General features: G+C 41.4%; 1 protein-coding gene across 3 annotated transcripts in view; it reads left to right on the forward strand.

The window, feature by feature from the left end:
• The window catches only part of UBASH3B (ubiquitin associated and SH3 domain containing B), a 136,582-nt gene that overhangs the window by 50,051 nt on the left and 62,666 nt on the right, over positions 1-23,865 (forward strand). The window contains exon 1 of one of the 3 annotated variants that reach the window (XM_066606680.1): positions 16,575-16,591. The exons of the other annotated variants lie outside the window; for them this stretch is intronic. Within the exon in view, the coding sequence (XP_066462777.1) occupies positions 16,590-16,591 (2 nt within the window). The 5' untranslated portion in view covers positions 16,575-16,589. Of the gene's footprint in view, positions 1-16,574; positions 16,592-23,865 lie in introns of those variants that run through there. 3 annotated transcript variants of the gene reach the window in all.

Consider the following 23,865-nt stretch of genomic DNA (forward strand, 5'->3'; position numbering starts at 1 on the left):
CGCTTCGCACAAAAATCACAAGTTTGCGCTTTTGCGGTTTTTGTGTGTTGCGATTTTCGCATGATATCGCAGCGTTAAAAAAAGACGCTAGTGGGTAAAAGCCCTTATACTGCCACTATGTACAGCAATGTGTACCTGAGCAGGCAGTGGAGCTGATCTGGTAGTTGCTCCTGTGTATTATGTAATACAGGACATAATCTTACACTTTGGCAGAGTTCACGAACTTCTCAACGATGGACAGATACCTCAATGACATTAAACGGTGCAGGAAATGGCGGTTACATTACACCTGAGTTTTGTTTTAGTCTCATGAATTATGTACAGAGGAGTCCATTAAGGAATGTCCTCTTCCTGTCGGCTCTACTGTCTATTTGTATCGATGTGGGATCACTGACAGCAGCCCATCAGATACCTTCATGGTTTACAGAAATGACAGCATGCGATTGATTGCTGTGAGATACAGCGATAGAAACAAGACCCTTGTATCTTATATTATGATATACTGTATGTAACTGCTGATCTTAAAGAGGTTGTCTGGGACTTTGGGGATTTTCTTTTGCTATTGATGACCTATCCTCCGCCGCTTGGGATAGCTGCCGATCAACTAAAAGTATGGCCAGCACAGGAAGCAAATTGCATTGTCTGTACTGCAGGGCCTGGTTTGGAGAGTGCAAGCGCAGCTCGTATGGAATTAAGAAAAAAAATCCCCGAACCCCCGTTCCATGGGTGTCCAAGTTATGAGGCGTCCCCCATGGTGTAAAATGACAAAACAGCTGATACCTATCGGAACCCCGCTCGTCCTTTACTGCTGGCTCCGTTCCCCGCTTTGGTGGTGCTGGTAATGGTGTAATATGTCTCCACCGGAAGTATGGGTGGAGACATGGGCTGGGTTACAGGGTACAGGCAGGTCGCTCCTACAGCTGCGGATTACCTGATGTCCCGCACACAGCTTCCCAGAGACACATGTACCGGCTCTCCCCGCAGACAGCTCTCACATCTCCTTGCCCTTTTCCTCCTACTTCTGGTCCTATTACTGCCATCTCCGCATCTGGCCCTGCTGTCATTCTCCTTGCTGGGTTCCCTGCCTACCCCAACTGTCACTTTCCCCACCAGGCTCCCATCTCACCACCGCTGTACCGACCCCTGCTGTCACTTTCTGTCTCCAATCTGGCAAGTTATAATGTCTTTTATAAGTCTGACAACCCCTTTAAATAATAAGTATAGCAAAAAGAGTCTCCAAGTCGAGGCTCTCCAGTTTTGTGAAACTACAACTCCCAACGTACTGGGAGTTGCAGTATCTATCTATCTATCTATCTATCTATCTATCTATCTATCTATCTATCTATCTATCTATCTATCTATCTATCTATCTATCTATCTATCTATCTATCTATCTATCTATCTATCTATCTATCTGTAGCTAGAGAGTCTTACGTTGGAGACCACTGTTGAATAGTTTGCTTGACCTTGGACTGCACAGTTTGGCAGCACTACCCCAATTGGTAGTAATTGCCGCAAAACCCCAAGGCCACAATGTTACGACCTCAGAACTAACCAAAAGACAGGATTGCAAACGCTTCTTGAATTTGCAAAAGTTTGTGAATGTGTTTTTATTTCAGATGTATCAGATACAAGATCACAGTATATCCAAGCAACGTTTCAGACAGTATATACCTTTTATCAAGCAAAGAATGAAAACATCAGAGTCCGGCATGGAGTAACTGAAGTACAATTCCAGAGGGGTTGGTGGTTGAGTCTACTGGACTATAGTAATGGAATGTAAAACAGGGCCACAGGTTTCTGCTGGAGTCCGTATTACAAAGTGTATAGTGTATACAGTATGTATATCCAGGAGCGTAGCTAAAGGCTCATGGGCTCAGGTGCAAAAGTTTTTATCTTGGGGCCACGCAACTTCTCTTAACCCCTTAACGCAGAGGCGTAACTTGAAGCTCCTGGGCCCCAATGCAAAACCAGTACCAGGGCCCCCAACTATAATGCTTTATTCATAGCACTGGGTTTCCTATATGGCGAAGAGGCCTTATAGTCCCCTAAGGCTCCTGGGCCCGAGTGCAACCGCATCCCCTATATAGTTACACCATTGTGTATATCTATGTTTGTGCACACACACATTAAATGGGTTTTCCATGCAAACCCCTCATGTACAAATGATGACCTATCCATCAATAATTGATTGGCTGGAGTCTGCTGCTCAAGACCCCAGCCAATCAGCTGACCAGGTGCCTGCTGTCATCACCAGGGGTCAGAGCGAAATGCAGTTGGCTCTGACCACTATGTAGTAGCAGGTACTTGTAATTGCAGGCACAGCTGTCATTTAAAATCAATGAGAACTGACTGCGCCTGCAATTACCAGTAACGGCCACTACAAAGAGGTCAGAGCCAACTGTTTCCACTCCAACCCCTAAGGATAGGTCCTCAATAAGGGACGCTGATTGGCGACCTAATTACTCATACTATGTATAAATACATCAGAGGACAAAACAGGTCTCTCCAATCATCTATTTATACCCAAGACTGTGACTGTAACAAGGGGGTGTCCTCTACGTCTAGCAGAAAGAAGGCTTTCTACACTGACCTACTAGGGGGTTCATTACTGTAAAAGGCTCAAAAAACTGCATCAAAATCTGCAAATGTGTTTTCCAAATATGCTGTGTGAACCCCCCCCCCCCCCCCCCCTCACATTACAAGCTACCTTTGTGGACGAGATTGAAAACTCTTGTCCACATGTTGCAGAAAAAGTGAAATCCTCCGTAGACTGGACTTTGTTGCAGCGTTCCCACTGCGGAAAACCTGCACCATTTCCAACCCATGAGAACATACCCCAAACCCCCTAATAACACCACATAGCCAAAATCACTTGTTCCCTCTTCTTTATGTTTCCCTCAATGCGTTTTCGAGGCGCTAGAAGAATTTCTAGTCTTATGACTAGTCCTGTACTGATGGGATCATCCAGAACCCTCCTCCAATCAGTACAGCTAGACACTAATTACATCCCTCTCCTGCTAATTATCCTGCACTGTTTATTGAGGATGCCGTTAATGAGGCAGCAGCGTTTGGATAACGTGTTATTGAGAGATTCTCCCTGTTTGTCTCATAATTATAAGTTAATAGAGTTCAAAGCCAAGTGTAATCAATGATTAATATGATTTCATTCACTTATTATGTGTGATCCAGTCAACTAAGCAGTATATGCAAGCCATAGGGTACATACAATGCCTATGCTTCAGAGCTGCACTCCGTATTCTGCTGGTGGAATCACTGTGTACATACATCACTTATCATGTACTGATCCTGAGTTACATCTTGTATTATACTCCAGAGCTGCACTCACTATTCTGGTGGTAAAGTCACAGTGTACATACATTACATAGTATGTTAGGCTGAAGGGAGACAATGTCCATCTAGTTCAGCCTGCTTACACCCCAATTCTTGATCCAGAGTAAGACAAAAAAAATAAAAACAATGAGGCAGAAGCCAATTGAGCCCATTTGAGGGAAAAAATTCCTTCCCAACTCCATAATGGCAGTTAGAATAATCCCTTGATCGGTACTGTTGTACCTTGTCAACACCGGAAGTGATGGGTGTCGACAAGGGTAAGGCTGCTTGACAGCCAGGTGACGCCCCAGTTCCTGATTGGCTGCAGGTCTGGCTCCCGTCCAGGTCCTGGCACTGCCATCGTCCGTCGGCCTCTAGGGTCCTGCCAGTCAACCCCCCTCCCCCTCCCTAACCCCGGTCTGCCTTCTCTGCTCCTCTCACTCAACCCCCTGCATCTCTCTTCTCTTCTAAGGGCTGCTAGCTGCTGCTGTCCTTCCCGCTCCCCCCAGTCTCCCTTTTCCGCTCCTGTACTTACCACCCCAGTCTGCGTTCACCGCTCCTGTGCTGCTGGAGGGGAGGTGCAGCAAGCTGCTAGCAGCATGGGGAATGAGTTATGGCTGGCATGGAGGGTTAGGGTTCCTTTCAGTGTTAGGGTTATATTATTAGCTGATAATGCTTCCATGTTATTGCGTCCCATTCTAACATGGAAGCATTTATAGCTAATAATGTAACCCTAACACTGAAAAAAAAAACCTAACCCTAACCTTCCATCCCAGGCAAAACTAAATGCCCACGCTGCTAGGACCTTGCAAAAGGCAACCAATCACTTGCTTGTGGGCCTACAGTGGAGGATACAGCCCATCACTGGGTCTCTACCCATTTTGGTGGTAGAGACAAGATTCAATAGTACCCCCTGGATCAACATTTGAAAGTTCCTACCTGTGTCCAAGACCCGGATCAACAACCCCGCTGTTTATTTAATGTCCATATCCTGTAATATCTTAGTGCTCTAAAAAGATGTCTAGCCCCCTCTTAAACTCCTCTATGGATTTTGTCATCACCACATCCTCAGGCAGAGAGTTCCACAGTCTAAATGCTCTTACAGTAAAGAACCCCCTTCTGTGTTGGTGATGAAACCTGCTTTCCTCTAGACGTAGCGGATGCCCTCTTGTTACCGTCGTAGTCCTGGGTGTAAACAGATCATGGGAGAGATCCTTGTATTGTCCCCTAATGTATTTATACATAGTTATTTGGTCGCCCCTTAGTCGTCTTTTTTCCAGTGTGAATAATCCCAATTTTGATAGCCTCTCTGGGTATTCCAGTCCCTTCATTCCATGTATTAGTTTAGTTGCCCTTCTTTGGACCCCCTCAAGCACTGCAGCATCTTTCCTGATTACCAGTGCCAAGAACTGTACACAGTATTCCATGTGAGGCCTAACAAGTGCTTTATATAGTGGGGGGATAATATTCTCGTCCCTCGCCCCTATACCTCTTTTAATGCACCCCAAGACTTTATTTGCTTTTGCAGCAGCTGACTGGCATTGATTGCTGCAGTTAAATCTACAATCCACTAGTACCCCCAGGTCTTTTTCCATGTCTCTTTTCCCTAGCAGTACCCCATTTAGTGTATATTGGTGACATCCGTTTCTCCTGCCCATGTGCATAACCTTACATTTATCAACATTTAAGTTTATTTGCCATTTTTCTGCCCAAGCTCCCAGCTTATCCAGGTCCATTTGTAGCCGCACATTGTCCTCTGTTGTATTAATTATCTTGTATAATTTCGTATCGTCCGCAAATATTGATATTTTGCTGTGCAGCCCCTCTATCAGGTCATTGATAAATATATTAAACAGAATGGGCCCAGTACTGAGCCCTGTGGCACCCCACTAGTGACCGTGGCCCAATCAGAGTATGAACCATTTATTACCACCCTCTGCTTTTTATCTCCGAGCCAGTTCTTTACCCAGATACACACGTTTTCGCCCAATCCGAGCTGTCTCATTTTATATATCAACTTATTATGCGGCACAGCGTCAAATGCTTTAGAAAAATCCAGATACATGAGATCAATAGACTCTCCCAGGTCCAGCCTGGAGCTTCTTTGTAGAAGCTGATCAAATTGGTCTGACATGATTGACCCCCCATGAATCCATGCTGGTGAGGAGTTATTCCGTTGTTCTCCTTAAGATATTCCAGGATGGCATCTCTCAGAAACCCCTTGAATATTTTTCCAATTATTGAAGTGAGACTTACCGGCCTGTAGTTACCAGGCTCTCTTATAGACCCCTTTTTGTATATTGGAACCACATTGGCAATACGCCAATCCAGTGGTAAAACCCCGGTCTCAATAGTGTCCCTAAATATAAGAAATGGAAGTCTGAATATCACGTCACTTAGCTTTTAGACCCCCTGGGTGTTTTCCATCTGGGCCCGGCGATTTGTCAATTTTAATCTTTTTAAACCGGCTCTGCACTTCCTTCTGAGTTAGGCAGGTGATATTTTGCATGGGGTTCGTTTTAACCCCCTGCATCTCATATGACATTTCTTTTTCCTTTGTGAATACACTTGAGAAAAAACTATTTAATTGATTTGCCTGCATTATTTGTTAAAGGGCCAGTGCTCTCAGTGCAAATCCTTTTATCGTTTATATAATTGAAGAATAGCTTAGGGTTATTATTGCTCTCTTTGGCAATCAGTCTTTCTGCCTCCTCTTTGGCAGTTTTGATGTTTTCCTCACATAATTTGTTTTTTCCCTGTATGATTTTAGCGCTCCTTCACTGCCTTCTTGTTTTAATAATTTAAATGCTTTCTTTTTTTGCTTATTGCCCCCCTTACAGTTTTGTCAAGCCACATTGGTTTCCTTCTACTTGTAGCTCTTTTATTTTTAAAGGGTATGAACTGCTCACATGAGGTTATTAGGATGTTTTTAAACTTATCCCAAGTCACATTACTTATCCTTGACTGATCCTGTGTTACACCCTGTATTATACTCCAGAGCTGTACTCACTATTCTGCTGGTGGAGTCACTGTGTACATACATTACTTATTCTGTACTGATCCTGAGTTACATCCTTTATTATTCTCCAGAGCTGCACTCACTATTCTGCTGGTGGAGTCACTGTGTACATACATTACTTATTCTGTACTGATCCTGAGTTACATCCTGTATTATACCGCAGAGCTGCACTAACTATTCTGCTGGCGGAGTCACTGTGTACATACATTACTTATTCTGTACTGATCCTGAGTTATATCCTGTATTATTCTCCAGAGCTGCACTCACTATTCTGCTGGTGGAGTCACTGTGTACATACATTACTCACCCTGTACTGATCCTGAATTACATCCTGTATTATACTGCAGAGCTGCACTCACTATGCTACTGTTGGAGTTACTTATCCTGTGTTGATCCTAAGTTACATCCTACAGTATATTATACTCCAGAGCTGCACTCACTGTTCTGCTGGTGTACTTCATATTACTTATCCTGTATTACAGTCTGTGTCAGCCCTGATCTTCTGTACATGTAGGATAGTTTTAGATGACGTGTATCATGTACTGGAAGTTTGGTCATACCCTTTAAGTCATGAATAGAGGCTGGATTACTCGCTGTATTCTCCTACCTATGGCAGCAAACAATGGATTAGTCAGAAGTAAAATGAAAGTTGTAGGATGTGGTTAGACGGGGACGGCTCCGCCAGGTGATGCTGTGAGGTCACAATGTTGTCAGTGCCTCGTTAATTAACCATCCTAGTAATGAAGGTATTGCTGGGAACTCCTTGTGGTTGTACTGAGGCAGATCCTCTGAGCGAGGGATGGTGGTGACTAACGTTTTCTGCATGGTGTCTCCAAACCTTGAAGATGCATCACTTCTCGTGAATTGAGTCAGGGGAGATATCGCAACTCCACCACCAAATATCTCTGAGTGTTGGGTTTCCTATATGTTACATTATAGAATCTGATTATTACACGTCCCATTTAGCGTACACTTCCCCTTATAGTCGTCTCTTGTGTGAAGTCTGATTATATCTTCTAGCATTTCTAAATGATCTTGGACGGCTACACAAGCTACAGGATATGGGTGACGACCACTAATGGAAGGCGTTAGAGCACCTAGAGGTTGTCACTGTGCTTCCATATACCTTGTGTAGCATATAAGTCTGTATTATGTCCTTGACAAGCCTTCCATATGAGCGACTTGTTCAGTTGCACAGGACACCGTATACCAGCTTGTAATGGGGGCGTCATACTACTGTAGGCTGGGAGCGATCACCCCCTTAGGTCCGCCTGGCAGGATGATGTTCTTCCTCCGTGCAGCAGCGTCTTGTGGAGCCACATGAATGCTCTTCCTCCTGGTTCTGTCTCTTGCCCTCTGATAGGCTGACAACAGCTCCTCAGACCATCAACACTTCTGCAACCCAGTCACTTACTTCTGGTGCTGTATCTATGTTATGACCTTGGTTCTGGTGCTGTATCTATGTTATAAGCTTGGTTCTGGTGCTGTATCTATGTTATGAGCTTCGGTCTGGTGCTGTATCTATGTTATGAGCTTGGGCCTGGTGCTGTATTTATGTTTTTGAGCTTGAGTCTTGTGCCACAGTTATGTTAGGAGCCTGATTCTGATGCTGTATTTTTATATACTGAGCTTGTGCTGCATTTTTGTTATGAGCTATCACCACGGATAACACAATGAAATATTGCCTGTGGACAGGAGGCCTTAGGGTGTTGTATTTTATGTTAGTTTGGTTCCGGTGCTGTATTCTTGTTATGAGCTTGGTTCTGGTACAGTAATTATTCACTGAGCTGTTCTGATGTGGGTATGTTGTTAGCCCATGCAGAATGCAAGAAGACAACCTATCCGTACAAATATATAATATATATATAATTTTTTCTTATGATGGCAGGGTGTCGCTAAAGAGAATTCTCCATAGAGTGATATCTAACATAAGGCAAGCACTGGTTACATCTCACCTTGCTCCCGCTCTCCTTTTACTCTCTTAGTGTCAGTCTTTACTGTAGTTCTGTCATTCTATTTATGACTTATTCATAATGAGTAATTTTTATATGTCCCTCCCAGATAGGGGTGTTATTCTGATGAGATTTTATCAGTGTCTGAAGCTATGATCTATGGAGGCTCCTGGAATAAATACGGTATACATTCTAGTTGAGTTACATTGTTTCATTAGCAGGTGGAATAACACTTTGCTTTCTGTTGGCTCTGTTATTTCATGGATGTGGGTAGAGGTGCAGCATTGTAGAAAGGGGTATTGCAGAAATGTTTGCATCAGGGTTAGAATGGGGCATGGCTTAAATAGGAGTCTATTAAAACCTTTGACTATTAGGACCAGTGGCAAGTTGTGGGTAAGTATCCCCGATGAGGCCAGTGATTGGTCACTGTGTTGTTAATGTGACATTCTTGCTGACCCAATTGTAGCCAAAAGTGAGAAACTACTGAGTGAGGCTAATTCTGTGGTTGACCGAATGCCTGCGCCATCCGTCATGAAAGAACAGCATCGGGAAATACAGACTGACTGCCAAGAGTGCGTTTCCCGTTGAATAAAGTTTTCCAGACTTTGAGCCGATATGGGATCTGTCTGTAATGAGGTGCCAAACCCCTGGAAGAGCCGGTGACTGAGCCTTTACCCAGTGCTTTCCCATAGTAAGCTCCTCGTGTTATTTTAGTACAGTTGGATATATAAGGGGAATGTTGTGCGGTAACCAGACAACCCTTTTAAAGTAAACCTGTCAGGTGATTTTTGCTGCTCCATCTGCTAGCAGGATATGATAGTGGGAGAGAAGCTGTAGGTGATAATGGTAGTAGCAGTGGTCATTATCTAAGTGATAATGGTAGTAGTAGTGGTCGTTGTGTAGGTGAAAATAGTAGGAGTAGTGGTCGTTGTGTAGGTGATAATGGTAGTAGTAGTGATAATGGTGGTAGTAGAAGTAGTGGTCATTGTGTAGGTGATAATGGTAGCAGTCGTGGTCATGGTGTAAATTTTAATGGTGGCAGTAGTAGTGGTCATTGTGTAGGTGATAATGGTAATAGTGGTCATGGTGTAGATGATAATGGTGGCAGTAGTAGTGGTCATTGTGTAGGTGATAATGGTAGCAGTCATGGCCATGGTGTAGATTTTAATGGTGGCAGTAGTAGTGGTCATTGTGTAGGTGCTAATGGTAGCAGTCGTGGCCATGGTATAGATGATAATTGTGTAGGTGATAATGGTAGTAGTGGTCATGGTGTAGATGATAATGGTGGTAGCAGTAGTGGTCATTGTGTAGGTGATAATGTTTAATAGTAGTATTGATGATGTAGATAGTGAATCATTGTACTTATACGTTACCTCATGACAGGACCCTTCTTGCTAGATCTTCCTGCTCAGTGCTGCATCTTTTCTCCTGTCTGCCTCTTTATCTGCATATTGTTGCACAATATCATCTTTAGTGGCTGATTTATTGGCGGTTTGATGTCTGGAAGCACAAAGCTTCCTGCCGCCTCTGAGCCATAATGAAATCAGATCTCATTGTGAGAGCATCGGGTGATGGAGAGGAAGCGTCTTTCCTCCACTTATGTCGCAGAGCTCAGAGATAGAGAATAGCCACAGGGCTGATGGGCGAAGCCAGGGAGGCAGCTGGATCGCTGCTGAAGGATTTGGGTCTTCATAAGACATCTCTGGGAGGAAGATGGGGGGAGGGCAGGCTCAGAAAATTGGCGCAGACTGTACAGTAGAAAATATTGCCGTATTTGCATTGTATCTGTTTTTATTTGTCTTTGTAGATTTTTGGGTGACAAGTGTATCTATATGTATCAATATGTTCGCAATGTTACTTTTGTGTTATTTTCTCCAAATTTTCGTCTTCCACCGTGAACCGCTCTCTGGTTGCTGGGAAAAACAAGGCAACTTTTTTCTCTTTGCATGTTTCAGTTTTCCTATCCAGTGTGCTTTAGTTTAGCTTTGTGCCCATCCCCCAGTGAGTCTTGCAGGTAGTCACCTGTGATTAATCATTATCCCTAAGGGTAGGTGACCTTCCATCTTGAACGCTGGTCACCCCGGTAACGATGGCAGTTCTGAGCATTTCTTGTAATTTACTTGGATGTTGTTGTCCACATGTAGAAGTATTTTGCTTATAAAACATTTAAGCTTGATACTCCAAAGTTCTATGTTCTTGCGGTTTCTATGGAAACATCATTGTATGCAGTGGACTCCTACATTTAACCCCTGAGGTACTTAATGCGTCTTAATCAAATGTGGGTTTCACAGCTGTGCACATAAAGAGCGTCTTAAAGGGGTTGTCCAGCTACCGGACACCATTTCCCCTATAGTGCCAACTGTGCTAAAATAAGCTGTACTTACATGTCCTCTGCCACTGTGGTTAAGAGCTGCAGCCCGCTGTGGTCCCAGTGTTTGTTGTGGAAGATGATGTCACTGGAAGTCACCTGACCACTGCAGCTAATCAGTTCACCACCTGTTCTCCTGGCATCAGCGCTCTGTGAGCGCCATGATGCCAGGAGTTTGGAATGGTGACCCTGCAGCCTTTGATTGGCTGTGGTGGTCAAGTGATTTCTGGTGACATCATCTGCCACAACAAACACTGGGACCACAGTGGGCCTGCATCATTGGATCACTTCAGCAGAGGAGGGGTAGGTATAGCCCATTTTTGTTATTTTAGCGCAGTTGGATCTATAAGTGGAATGTTGTCCGGTAACCAGACAACCCCTAAAGCGTAACTGTCAGTGATTTTATGCTGCCCCATCTGCTAGCAGAATATGTTAATGGGAGAGAAGCTTGGCTTTGTGTCATATGGGTTTTAGATGATTTGGAACAGGATTTCTGAGTAACTAGCAGGGCAAATCCCGTTAGGACTCCTAGGAGAGATAACAAGAGTCCGGATTACCCTGCCCACACAGTGATTGACAGTCTTCTCTGTACACACATTGATATAGGGAAAGCTGTCAATCAGCCTGTATGGGTGGGGTAATCAGGACTCTCACTGTCTTCCCTAGGAGTCCTGTCAGGATTAAAGCCACATGTATGAGATAAATTCCAAATAACTGAACCAAGTCTAAATAAATTAAATTAAATGGGTTATCTGGTTACTGGACAACTAATTTTCCAATAGGACTCCTGCAATAAAATAATCAACAGAGAGATATTTATCCCGCCCCAAGCGCTGCAGTCTGCTGCGGTCCTGGGCTTTGTTGTGACTGCAGCCAATCAGAGACTGCATGTATGTGAAGCCCATGGTTTCCAATGAAGGGTTCCTTCAGGCTACAAGACATCTAATCATGTGAAACAACGCATTGGAAACCATGGGCTCCATATACATGCGTTTTGTAGCAATGATTTTGTAGCCCGTGTGAAAGAGGCCTTAAAGTGAAAAAAAACTTACATAATATACGGGATTTTATGGGAATAGGATATTTAATGATCTATCCTCCGGGTAAGTCAGCAATAAGAGATCTGTGGGGGTCCTACACTTGGTACAACCACCAGTCAGCTGTCTGAAGTGGCCATAGCAGTGGTGCCTGGTATAGCTGCTCAATCTAATTCACTTGAATGGGTCTGCACTGCTCTCGGCCCATGTGACCGAAGAACATGATGTCACTTGCCAAAGAAGAGGCCATAGCACTTGCTGGAGTATCATTGCCCCCTGAATTGTCTGGTTGTTGAGGCTTCTGAGCTGCGGATCCCAACCAATCTAAAATTTTTGACCTGTTTTGAGGATATGTCACGAGTATCTTTAGTCCTGGAAAAACCCTTTTATTTTCCTAAATCAAAGACAAGCATTCAAAAGGATATATAACAAAATTGGCAGATCAGGAGGTAAGCAGACCATGTGCTTCAGCACTGCAGAATGAAGGTCTGCTGATTCCTGGGGCGTATGTCCGTCTTCTGAGGAGTGGCATTGTCTTGCAGAAACCAGATTCCTTTCAAAATCTGTTGATAATCAAAGGAGTTATCCGGCTACAAATCAAATGTTTTAAATTAGAGCCAAATGAGTTAAAACAATACACATACCCGACCTCAGTCCCGGTGATCCAGCATTGCAGCTCCACGATCCGCCCGATCTCTGACAGCTGAAGTCAGGTGACCACTGCTTACCAATCAGATTCTGAAGTTTTGAAATCCTGGTGCCCAGAATGAAAGCAGTAATGCCAGAAGAACGGCCGACGAGGTGACCTCTGATTGGCAGACAGCAGTCACTTGACTTCTGTCAACAAAGACCAGGCAAATTGTAGGCCTGCATTGCTGGATCGCCAGGTCTGAGGACAAGTAAATATCAATTTTCTGTCTTTTTTTAATGCATTTGTTGTCACTTGCAAGAGCCATAATTCGTTGGCCTAGCCGTAAGAAGACTTTTTAGGACGAGTTGTATATTTTAGTGGCACCACTTTAGGGTACATATAATGTGTTGTATAACTTTAATTACATTTTTTTGCAGGGGAAAGGCAGAAATTTTGCCATTGTTTTTGGGTTTCATTTTTACAGCGTTCACTGTTCTATAAGAAAAAAAAAAAGATAACTTTTTTTTTTACCTGGATCAACGCGATTACTGCGATAACAAGTTTATACAGGGTTTTTTTTTCTTTGAATTAAACTTTACTGAACTTTTTTGACACTGTTTGTATCATCAAGTCCCCTTCAGGAATGAATGGAGGGGAGAAGATTAGGGATTGTTCCAGCCTCCCCTCCTCCATTAACAGTAAGCAGGTAGTCATTCATAAGTGAACATGGAATGATACATAGTTCCGTTTTCTGTATGCAGAAGCTGAATGGTGAACAAGAAGTGAAAGACTTCTCGTTTGTCGTTCTGTCGGTGAATGCGTTTACACTGAACGATTATCATTCAGATTCTCGCTGAATCGTGGAAATCAGAATAATAGTTTCTTGCAAAAGCACATTTACTTATGTAATGCTTTCTACTAAGTCTATTAGACTCAGCAGGAGGCCGGGCCTAATAGTCTGAGTTACATGGCAGACATGAAGGTCTTTGTCAAGCTTCTTGCTGCCATGGGAACCCATTGGTAACTTACAATCGCAATGCGGCATGCCGATGGGTGACACAGCCGCCCCCCCCCCCCCCCCTTCCTGTTATCTGCTTACATGCTGCAGTTGCTATTGATTGTGGCATGGAAGTGGTTAATCTGCCAGGATCCGAGGATTCTCCGTTCCTGACTTTTAGAGCAAGAGCCTGGCTGTCAGTAGTCAACCAAGCCACCGCCATAAAAAGATGTATGTGCAGGTTTAAAGCCCATTAGTGACCGCTGTGAAAAGGTGTATTGCTGGTTACTAAGGGGTTAATATATTGGAAACCTAGTGAGAACATTGTGATCCTTTGCAGCTGCTGTGACAGCCGTGGCAGGGGATTCCTCCATCCTCGTGGGGAGTCCCCTCATCACTGAACACTGTGACAGCAGCGGCAGGGTGTCCAGTGATGAGGGGACTCCCCGAAGGGATGAAGGAATCCTTTGCCGCTGATGTCACAGTGTTCAGTGATGAAGGGACTAGAAAATCGGACTTTTTAGAGTCCCGCGCGCACACTTTCACATAGACTTGTATGGTAGAGCACGTACATGTGACTCTGAAAAGAGACGGCTTCCTGTGTGCCACACACTCTTCAGAGAGAGACAGCGCTGGATCGTTGGAGCGGGTGAGTATAACAAAATACATCACCCGATTCCCTGTCATGTTCCCTAACAGCACTACAACTTGGTTTATGGTGCTGTGGGGACGGAACAGGTTCCCTTTTAACCTGATTGTCAGCGGTAGCGCATTACAGAGAACTGGTGCAGCTCAAGAAGAGTCTTGCAGACGCGAGTGAGAGATTCAGATTTATAGAGGAATTTAAGGTCCCTTTTCACAGTTCGAACCATCGCCCGATCTAATGAGTACTGATTGACGTGCATGCTAGTCGATGCTCGTTTATTTTCTTTGACGAGAATCCGCTTATGGGGATGAATGATTGCTAAAATGATCATTTGTTCTTCATAGGCTGGTTGTACATCTCTCTGTCCACATAGGGAGATGTACAGCCACTCTGTTCAAAATGAAACCTCCGATGCTGATGTGAATGAACGCTTGGTTATCTATGATTGCAGATATTGAGCAAATTGTAGCAACTTGTAAAATGTATAAACCCCTACTCCAGCATTACCTAAGCAGCTCTCAGCGCTACGACCGCCACTGATCAGACTTTTATCATCCATCTGTTTACACCCAGGACTACGACGGCAACAAGAGGGCATCCGTTACGTTTAGAGGAAAGCAGGTTTCATCACCAACATAGAAAGGGGTTCTTTACTATAAGAGCAGTTAGACTGTGGAACTCTCTGCCTGAGGAAGTGGTGATGACAAGATCCATAGAGGAGTTTAAAAGGGGACTTGATGTCTTTCTGGAGAGGAAGGATATTACAGGTTATAAATCTTAGGTTAATTGTTAATCCGGGTATACAGGCAGGTAGGAACTATTAGGGGTTGATTCAGGGAACAGTCTGATTGCTATTAGGGAGTCGGGAAGGAATTTTTTCCCCAAAAGGGCTAATTGGCTTCTGCTCTTGGGGTTCCTTTGCCTTCCTCTGGATCAACATAGGAGGATAGACAGGCTGGACTAGATGGACATTGTCTTCATTCGGCCTAATGAACTATGTTACTATGTTACTATCCTATGGATAAGGGCTAGACCTCTATTCTGCTACACCCCTTAAATAAAAAGAGTGAAATTCATACCTTTACTCACATAGTCTGGTGCCACCAGGTGTTTAGTAGATAGTAACATGCACTTGTACCGATAATCATAGTGAAGGGAGGACACATGTGCTCTGTTACTCTCCCCAGGTCTCTGCATAGTGATCCTCTGATCACTGTAGAGTAGCCAATAGTAATAGACTTCTGCCCTTCCTGTCCGGAAGGACCCGTGTACCTGTATTAACATGACAATAAAGCTGAGAAGCCTTCTTCCACAGAAGAAGGAATAATGATTTTTATTGTTGGCTGCCAGAGGGGAAAGAAGACGGATTCTGTCCAGAGCCTCTAAAGCAGCACAGATTAGCAGCAGCACTGAGGAGGACCCAAGGAAGCAAAAGATGATTCCATCAAGAGCCTCCATTGCAGATTCTTTAACATTTGATGGAATGCAGAGCTATTTTTTTTACAGTTAAGTGACAAACAACATGGCAGAACCCAACTGATCCCATTATACGTCACTGGATTCCATAGGGCACCATTGGTGTTTGTCATTAGATAGATCCATCACAGCTTTAATTACTTTTTTCCTGTTTCTACAACGGAACAGAAAAACAAAATTCACAATTCATGCATGAACTTGAGGATTTATGGCCACCTGCCTCCTCAGGCATCTGGTGCCAGCCAATGAAAGCTTTCTTTTTCTGCCACATCCAGGTAGTGTAGTCAATGTTCCTTTAAAGTGCCACTCCGGCGAAAACACATTTTTCCATGCCTGCCCCCTCACCTGATTGCCTGTCACACTCTTGAGGTCTCCCCTGTGTATTGCAACCACTTCCATGCCTGTCTGATGCTTGTCAGGCACCATCTGGAGGGTGATATTTTTTTTAAACTTTCGCTTTCGATCAATCCCATGATGCATCAGCCCAGCCTTAATTAAGGCTATACCATATTTGCCCACAGGGGTGGACAGTTTAATTATCATTACCATGTATGTTCACCTAAATAAGTTCTAGTCCATAATTATACAGTCAGAAAGATGAGCTGTGATCTCCTCTAGTACAACTGAGTACAGGAGCTGTGTGATCATCATCAGTAACTGTGATAGGAGTGTCTGTGTCCCACTCTAGGCAGTTTCTGTGGTAGATCCATGTAATAGCATGACAAAGACTGAGAAATTGACAAGAAAAAGAATGCATAAACCTAAGAAAATCTGAGCTGCTCAGAACTCGGATCACATGACCATACGAGGAAAAAGAGGCTTGGAGATTCAGATAAAAATCAATAACTATCTAAGGTAAAACTAGCTCACTTATATATACTGGGGGTACCTACATAACGAATGCATTCAAAAAATCACCCAAGTGGCCTGTTGTATCTCTAGGAATATTTAGTGCTCTTTTTCTATATTTTTGTATATTTTTCATGGTTTGTGCAATGCAGTGATCTCTTTTCTTACCTTTTCAGAGCACTCTCTTGACTTGCTATATTTCTTATATGCAATCAAACATCACAGTCATCAAAGCCCTCATCAGTCCAGCTTTCTGATGTGTTTTATCTCAAGCACACCTGATGTAAGTATTGAAGCCCTTGGTTAGTTGCATCAGGTGTGCTTGAGTCAGATTGTGTGCTCTCAATAGTAATTCTCTTCAGGGTGTTGAATAATCATGAGCCAACAGTAGTCATTAAAAGTTGTGCTCTGTGGTGAATTTAGAGAAACCACTTGTTAGATTATGTTGAACTATTTAAATTGTTCTTGTTTGTTTTGTAAAGTTTGCCAATTTGGCAAACACAATTTGTAAGAGTTGTTTAATAATTTTGATATCCGCTGCAATGTGGTCATCCGACAGAAGAAGAGGATGAAGGCAAGACTGAAATGAATCAATACTTAAGGCCGATTTAGACACAATGATAATCGCTTAAAAGATGTCGCTCAAGTAACTTTTGAGCGATAATCGTTGTGTCATTTACAGAGCAAGATGATCGCTCAAGATGAGCGATCACCTTGCACTGTCAGCGGAGGATGCAGAAGACGAGCGGGGTGTCCCCGCTTATCTTCTGCATACAGCTGTTCCCCTGCTCCAGCACCTGGCTGTTATACAGTGGAGCGCTTGGAGCGGAGGCTGCAGAAGACAAGCGCGGTGTCCCTGCTTGTCTTCTGCATCCAGATGTTTTCTGCACAGAGCGCCCGGCTGTTATACAGCTGGGCGCTAGGAGCGGAGGATGCAGAAGACAAGCGCGGTGTCCCCGCTTGTCTTCTGCATCCAGATGTTTTCTGCACGGAGATCGGCTGGTATACAGCCGGGCGCTCCGTGCCAGGTATGGAGAACAGAACTGGACCGCTGTGTTCTTCATACTGAGCCTGTTATCAGCAACGGGATACAGCTGAAACAATAGTATCAGCTGTATCCCACTGTGAATCCCTGATGAGGCTCATCGTCGTAACGATTAGCGACGGCTTAACGGAATCTGAACGATGGGCGAACATTTACACACAACGATTATCGCTCAAAAGACGGCTTTTTAGCGAATTGCGAGCGATAATCGTTGTATCTAAATGGGCCTTTACTTGCAGATATGTTTTGGACAGGTGATAACAGAAAGGAAAAAACGTGTGCAGATAGGGGGTCATTCACACCAAGCTGCTCAAATGGAGACCTTGTTGGTCTCTGTTTGACTAATGAAAGTTTATGGTTCTGCTTGGAGTTTCATCAGGATCTAGTTTTCTGTGATTCAGATGGAACCCCGGCGGATGGACTGTGAGTGGACATGGCGGTTGTGTTAATAACCTTTAACACTCCTGACAACTAGAGGGACATCTCGTAAATTGAGCAGAATCCCCCTTCTCTCTATATATTATCCATATTTTGTCATTAACATCACATCCCATTTTGCTCCTGAAATACTCTGTGCAGCTATGACACAGGATCTTCGCTTTAGCTGCTTTCTGGTGTTCGCATGAAAGCCGTTCTTAGAATGAGCCCATCTCATTATCTGTTTCTGTATCACTCATTGTAATCTTGAGGTAGGACCTTGAATCATCTGACGGCGTGACTATTTCTAGGGGAAATATGACAAGGACGTGAATGCTTAATAGCTGCTGATAGAACTTTCATAGCAGAGAGCAGTAGTGTGTAATGTGTTTCCACTCTGTGGGAGGCAAAGTAGTTTCGGAGGTGTCGCTGCCGGCGCTACTAATTTTTCATGAATTTTCCATCAGATCTTTCTCGCTGGCACTCTGCACGTGGCAGGTCCTAGGCACTCAGCTAAATAATGTGGGCAGAACGTTACCACAATTATTTACATGTGACTCGTACACAGCAAAGCCTGTCACAAAAAGTCTATAATAATTCAAGGACAATCCTCAAAAAGTAGAACGTCATCAGTTGCGCTCTACTGTGTGGCCTCAGGGGTCGTCGCCCAGTGCAGGAGTGAGAGATGTAAAAAGTACAAACCTAATCCCCTTCATATCCATATCAAGATTCCTGTCATAGTGGACCTTAGTATAAGTTTACTATGTGTACATAGGGGGGCAGTATTATAGTAGTTATATTCTTGTACATAGGGGGGCAGTATTATAGTAGTTATATTCTTGTACATAGGGGGGCAGTATTATAGTAGTTATATTCTTGTACATAGGAGCAGTATTATAGTAGTTATATTCTTGTACACAGGAGGCAGTATTATAGTAGTTATATTCTTGTACATAGGAGGCAGTATTATAGTAGTTATATTCTTGTACATAGGGGGCAGTATTATAGTAGTTATATTCTTGTACATAGGAGGCAGTATTATAGTAGTTATATTCTTGTACATAGGAGGCAGTATTATAGTAGTTATATTCTTGTATATAGGGGACAGTATTATAGTAGTTATATTCTTGTACATAGGAGCAGTATTATAGTAGTTATATTCTTGTACATAGGCGCAGTAATATAGTAGTTATATTCTTGTACATAGGGGGCAGTATTATAGTAGTTATATTCTTGTACATAGGGAGCAGTATTATAGTAGTTATATTCTTGTACATAGGAGGTAGTATTATAGTAGTTATATTCTTGTACATGGGGGCAGTATTATAGTAGATATATTCTTGTACATAGGGTGCAGTATTATAGTAGTTATATTCTTGTACATAGGAGGCAGTATTATAGTAGTTATTTTCTTTTTACATAGGGGGCAGTATTATAGTAGTTATATTCTTGTACATAGGGGGCAGTATTATAGTAGTTATATTCTTGTACAGAGGAGGCAGTATTATAGTAGCTATATTCTTGTACATAGGGGGCAGTATTATAGTAGTTTTATTCTTGTACATAGGGGCAGTATTATAGTAGTTATATTCTTGTACAGAGGAGGCAGTATTATAGTAGCTATATTCTTGTACATAGGGGCAGTATTATAGTAGTTATAGTCTTGTACATACATGGCATTATTATAGTAGTTATATTCTTGTACATAGGAGGCAGTATTATACTAGATATATTCTTGTACATAGGGGCAGTATTATAGTAGTTATATTTTTGTACATAGGGGCAGTATTATAGTAGTAATATTCTTGTACATAGGGGACAGTATTATAGTAGTTATATTCTTGTACATAGGGAGCAGTATTATAGTAGGTTTATTCTTGTACATAGGGGGCAGTATTATACTAGATATATTCTTGTACATAGGGGCAGTATTATAGTAGTTATATTCTTGTACATAGGGGCAGTATTATAGTAGTTGTATTCTTGTACATTGCGGTAAAATTATAGTAGTTATATTCGTGTACATAGGTGGCAGTGTTATAGTAGTTATATTCTTGTACATAGGGGGCAGTATTATAGTAGTTATATTCTTGTACATAGGGGGCAGTAGTATAGTAGTTATATTCTTGTACATAGGGGGCAGTATTATAGTAGTTATATTCTTGTACATAGGAGCAGTATTATTGTAGTTATATTCTTGTACATAGGGGGCAGCATTATAGTAGTTATATTCTTGTACATAGGGGGCAGTATTATAGTAGTTATATTCTTGTACATAGGGGGCAGTAATATAGTAGTTATATTCTTGTACATAGGGGGCAGTATTATACTAGTTATATTCTTGTACCTAGGGCACAGTATTATTGTAGTTATATTCTTGTACATAGGGGGTAGTAGTATAGTAGTTATATTCTTGTACATAGGGGGCAGTATTATAGTAGTTATATTCTTGTACATAGGGGGCAGTATTATAGTAGTTATATTCTTGTACATAGAGGGCCGTATTATAGTAGTTCTATTCCTGTACATAGGGGGCAGTATTATAGTAGTTATATTCCTGTACATAGGAAGCAGTATTATAGTAGTTATATTCTTGTACATAGGAGCAGTATTATTGTAGTTATATGCTTGTACATAGGGGGCAGCATTATAGTAGTTATATTCTTGTACATAGGGGGCAGTAGTATAGTAGTTATATTCTTGTACATAAGGGGCAGTATTATAGTAGTTATATTCTTGTACATAGGGGGCAGTATTATAGTAGTTATATTCTTGTATATAGGGGGCAGTATTATACTAGTTATATTCTTGTACCTAGGGCACAGTATTATTGTATTTATATTCTTGTACATAGGGGGCAGTAGTATAGTAGTTATATTCTTGTACATAGGGGGCAGTATTATAGTAGTTATATTCTTGTACATAGGAGCAGTATTATTGTAGTTATATTCTTGTACATAGGGGGCAGCATTATAGTAGTTATATTCTTGTACATAGGGGGCAGTATTATAGTAGTTATATTCTTGTACATAGGGGGCAGTATTATAGTAGTTATATTCTTGTACATAGGGGGCAGTATTATACTAGTTATATTCTTGTACCTAGGGCACAGTATTATTGTAGTTATATTCTTGTACATAGGGGGCAGTAGTATAGTTGTTATATTCTTGTACATAGGGGGCAGTATTATAGCAGTTATATTCTTGTACATAGGGGGCAGTATTATAGTAGTTATATTCTTGTACATAGAGGGCCGTATTATAGTAGTTCTATTCCTGTACATAGGACGCAGTATTATAGTAGTTATATTCCTGTACATAGGAAGCAGTATTATAGTAGTTATATTCTTGTACATAGGAGGCAGTATTATAGTAGTTATATTCTTGTACATAGAGGGCAGTATTATAGTAGTTCTATTCTTGTACATAGAGGGCAGTATTATAGTAGTTATATTCTTGTACATAGGGGGCAGTAGTATAGTAGTTATATCCTTTGAAATAGGGGGCAGTAGTATAGTAGTTATATTCTTGTACATAGGGGGCAGTAGTATAGTAGTTATATTCTTGTACATAGGGGGCAGTATTATAGTAGTTATATTCTTGTACATAGGGGGCAGTATTATACTAGTTATATTCTTGTACCTAGGGCACAGTATTATTGTAGTTATATTCTTGTACATAGGGGGCAGTAGTATAGTAGTTATATTCTTGTACATAGGGGGCAGTATTATAGTAGTTATATTCTTGTACATAGGAGCAGTATTATTGTAGTTATATTCTTGTACATAGGGGGCAGCATTATAGTAGTTATATTCTTGTACATAGGGGGCAGTATTATAGTAGTTATATTCTTGTACATAGGGGGCAGTATTATAGTAGATATATTCTTGTACATAGGGGGCAGTATTATACTAGTTATATTCTTGTACCTAGGGCACAGTATTATTGTAGTTATATTCTTGTGCATAGGGGGCAGTAGTATAGTTGTTATATTCTTGTACATAGGGGGCAGTATTATAGTAGTTCTATTCCTGTACATAGGGGGCAGTATTATAGTAGTTATATTTCTGTACATAGGAAGCAGTATTATAGTAGTTATATTCTTGTACATAGGAGGCAGTATTATAGTAGTTATATTCTTGTACATAGAGGGCAGTATTATAGTAGTTCTATTCTTGTACATAGAGGGCAGTATTATAGTAGTTATATTCTTGTACATAGGGGGCAGTAGTATAGTAGTTATATCCTTTGAAATAGGGGGCAGTAGTATAGTAGTTATATTCTTGTACATAGGGGGCAGTAGTATAGTAGTTATATTTTTGTACATAGGGGACAGTATTTTAGCAGTTATATTCTTGTACATAGGGGGCAGTATTATAGTAGTTATATTCCTGTACATAGGGAGCAGTATTATAGTAGTTATATTCTTGTACATAGAGGGCAGTAGTATAGTAGTTATATCCTTGTACATAAGGGGCAGTATTATAGTAGTTATATTCTTGTACAGAGGAGGCAGTATTATAGTAGCTATATTCTTGTACATAGGGGCAGTATTATAGTAGTTATAGTCTTGTACATACATGGCATTATTATAGTAGTTATATTCTTGTACATAGGAGGCAGTATTATACTAGATATATTCTTGTACATAGGGGCAGTATTATAGTAGTTTTATTTTTGTACATAGGGGCAGTATTATAGTAGTAATATTCTTGTACATAGGGGACAGTATTATAGTAGTTATATTCTTGTACATAGGGAGCAGTATTATAGTAGGTTTATTCTTGTACATAGGGGGCAGTATTATACTAGATATATTCTTGTACATAGGGGCAGTATTATAGTAGTTATATTCTTGTACATAGGGGCAGTATTATAGTAGTTGTATTCTTGTACATTGCGGTAAAATTATAGTAGTTATATTCGTGTACATAGGTGGTAGTGTTATAGTAGTTATATTCTTGTACATAGGGGGCAGTATTATAGTAGTTATATTCTTGTACATAGGGGGCAGTAGTATACTAGTTATATTCTTGTACATAGGGGGCAGTATTATAGTAGTTATATTCTTGTACATAGGAGCAGTATTATTGTAGTTATATTCTTGTACATAGGGGGCAGCATTATAGTAGTTATATTCTTGTACATAGGGGGCAGTATTATAGTAGTTATATTCTTGTACATAGGGGGCAGTAATATAGTAGTTATATTCTTGTACATAGGGGGCAGTATTATACTAGTTATATTCTTGTACCTAGGGCACAGTATTATTGTAGTTATATTCTTGTACATAGGGGGTAGTAGTATAGTAGTTATATTCTTGTACATAGGGGGCAGTATTATAGTAGTTATATTCTTGTACATAGGGGGCAGTATTATAGTAGTTATATTCTTGTACATAGAGGGCCGTATTATAGTAGTTCTATTCCTGTACATAGGGGGCAGTATTATAGTAGTTATATTCCTGTACATAGGAAGCAGTATTATAGTAGTTATATTCTTGTACATAGGAGCAGTATTATTGTAGTTATATTCTTGTACATAGGGGGCAGCATTATAGTAGTTATATTCTTGTACATAGGGGGCAGTAGTATAGTAGTTATATTCTTGTACATAAGGGGCAGTATTATAGTAGTTATATTCTTGTACATAGGGGGCAGTATTATAGTAGTTATATTCTTGTACATAGGGGGCAGTATTATACTAGTTATATTCTTGTACCTAGGGCACAGTATTATTGTAGCTATATTCTTGTACATAGGGGGCAGTAGTATAGTAGTTATATTCTTGTACATAGGGGGCAGTATTATAGTAGTTATATTCTTGTACATAGGAGCAGTATTATTGTAGTTATATTCTTGTACATAGGGGGCAGCATTATAGTAGTTATATTCTTGTACATAGGGGGCAGTATTATAGTAGTTATATTCTTGTACATAGGGGGCAGTATTATAGTAGTTATATTCTTGTACATAGGGGGCAGTATTACACTAGTTATATTCTTGTACCTAGGGCACAGTATTATTGTAGTTATATTCTTGTACATAGGGGGCAGTAGTATAGTTGTTATATTCTTGTACATAGGGGGCAGTATTA

Source organism: Eleutherodactylus coqui, chromosome 6 (genome assembly GCF_035609145.1).
Source record: "Eleutherodactylus coqui strain aEleCoq1 chromosome 6, aEleCoq1.hap1, whole genome shotgun sequence".
In the NCBI taxonomy this organism is placed as follows: Eukaryota; Metazoa; Chordata; class Amphibia; order Anura; family Eleutherodactylidae; genus Eleutherodactylus; species Eleutherodactylus coqui.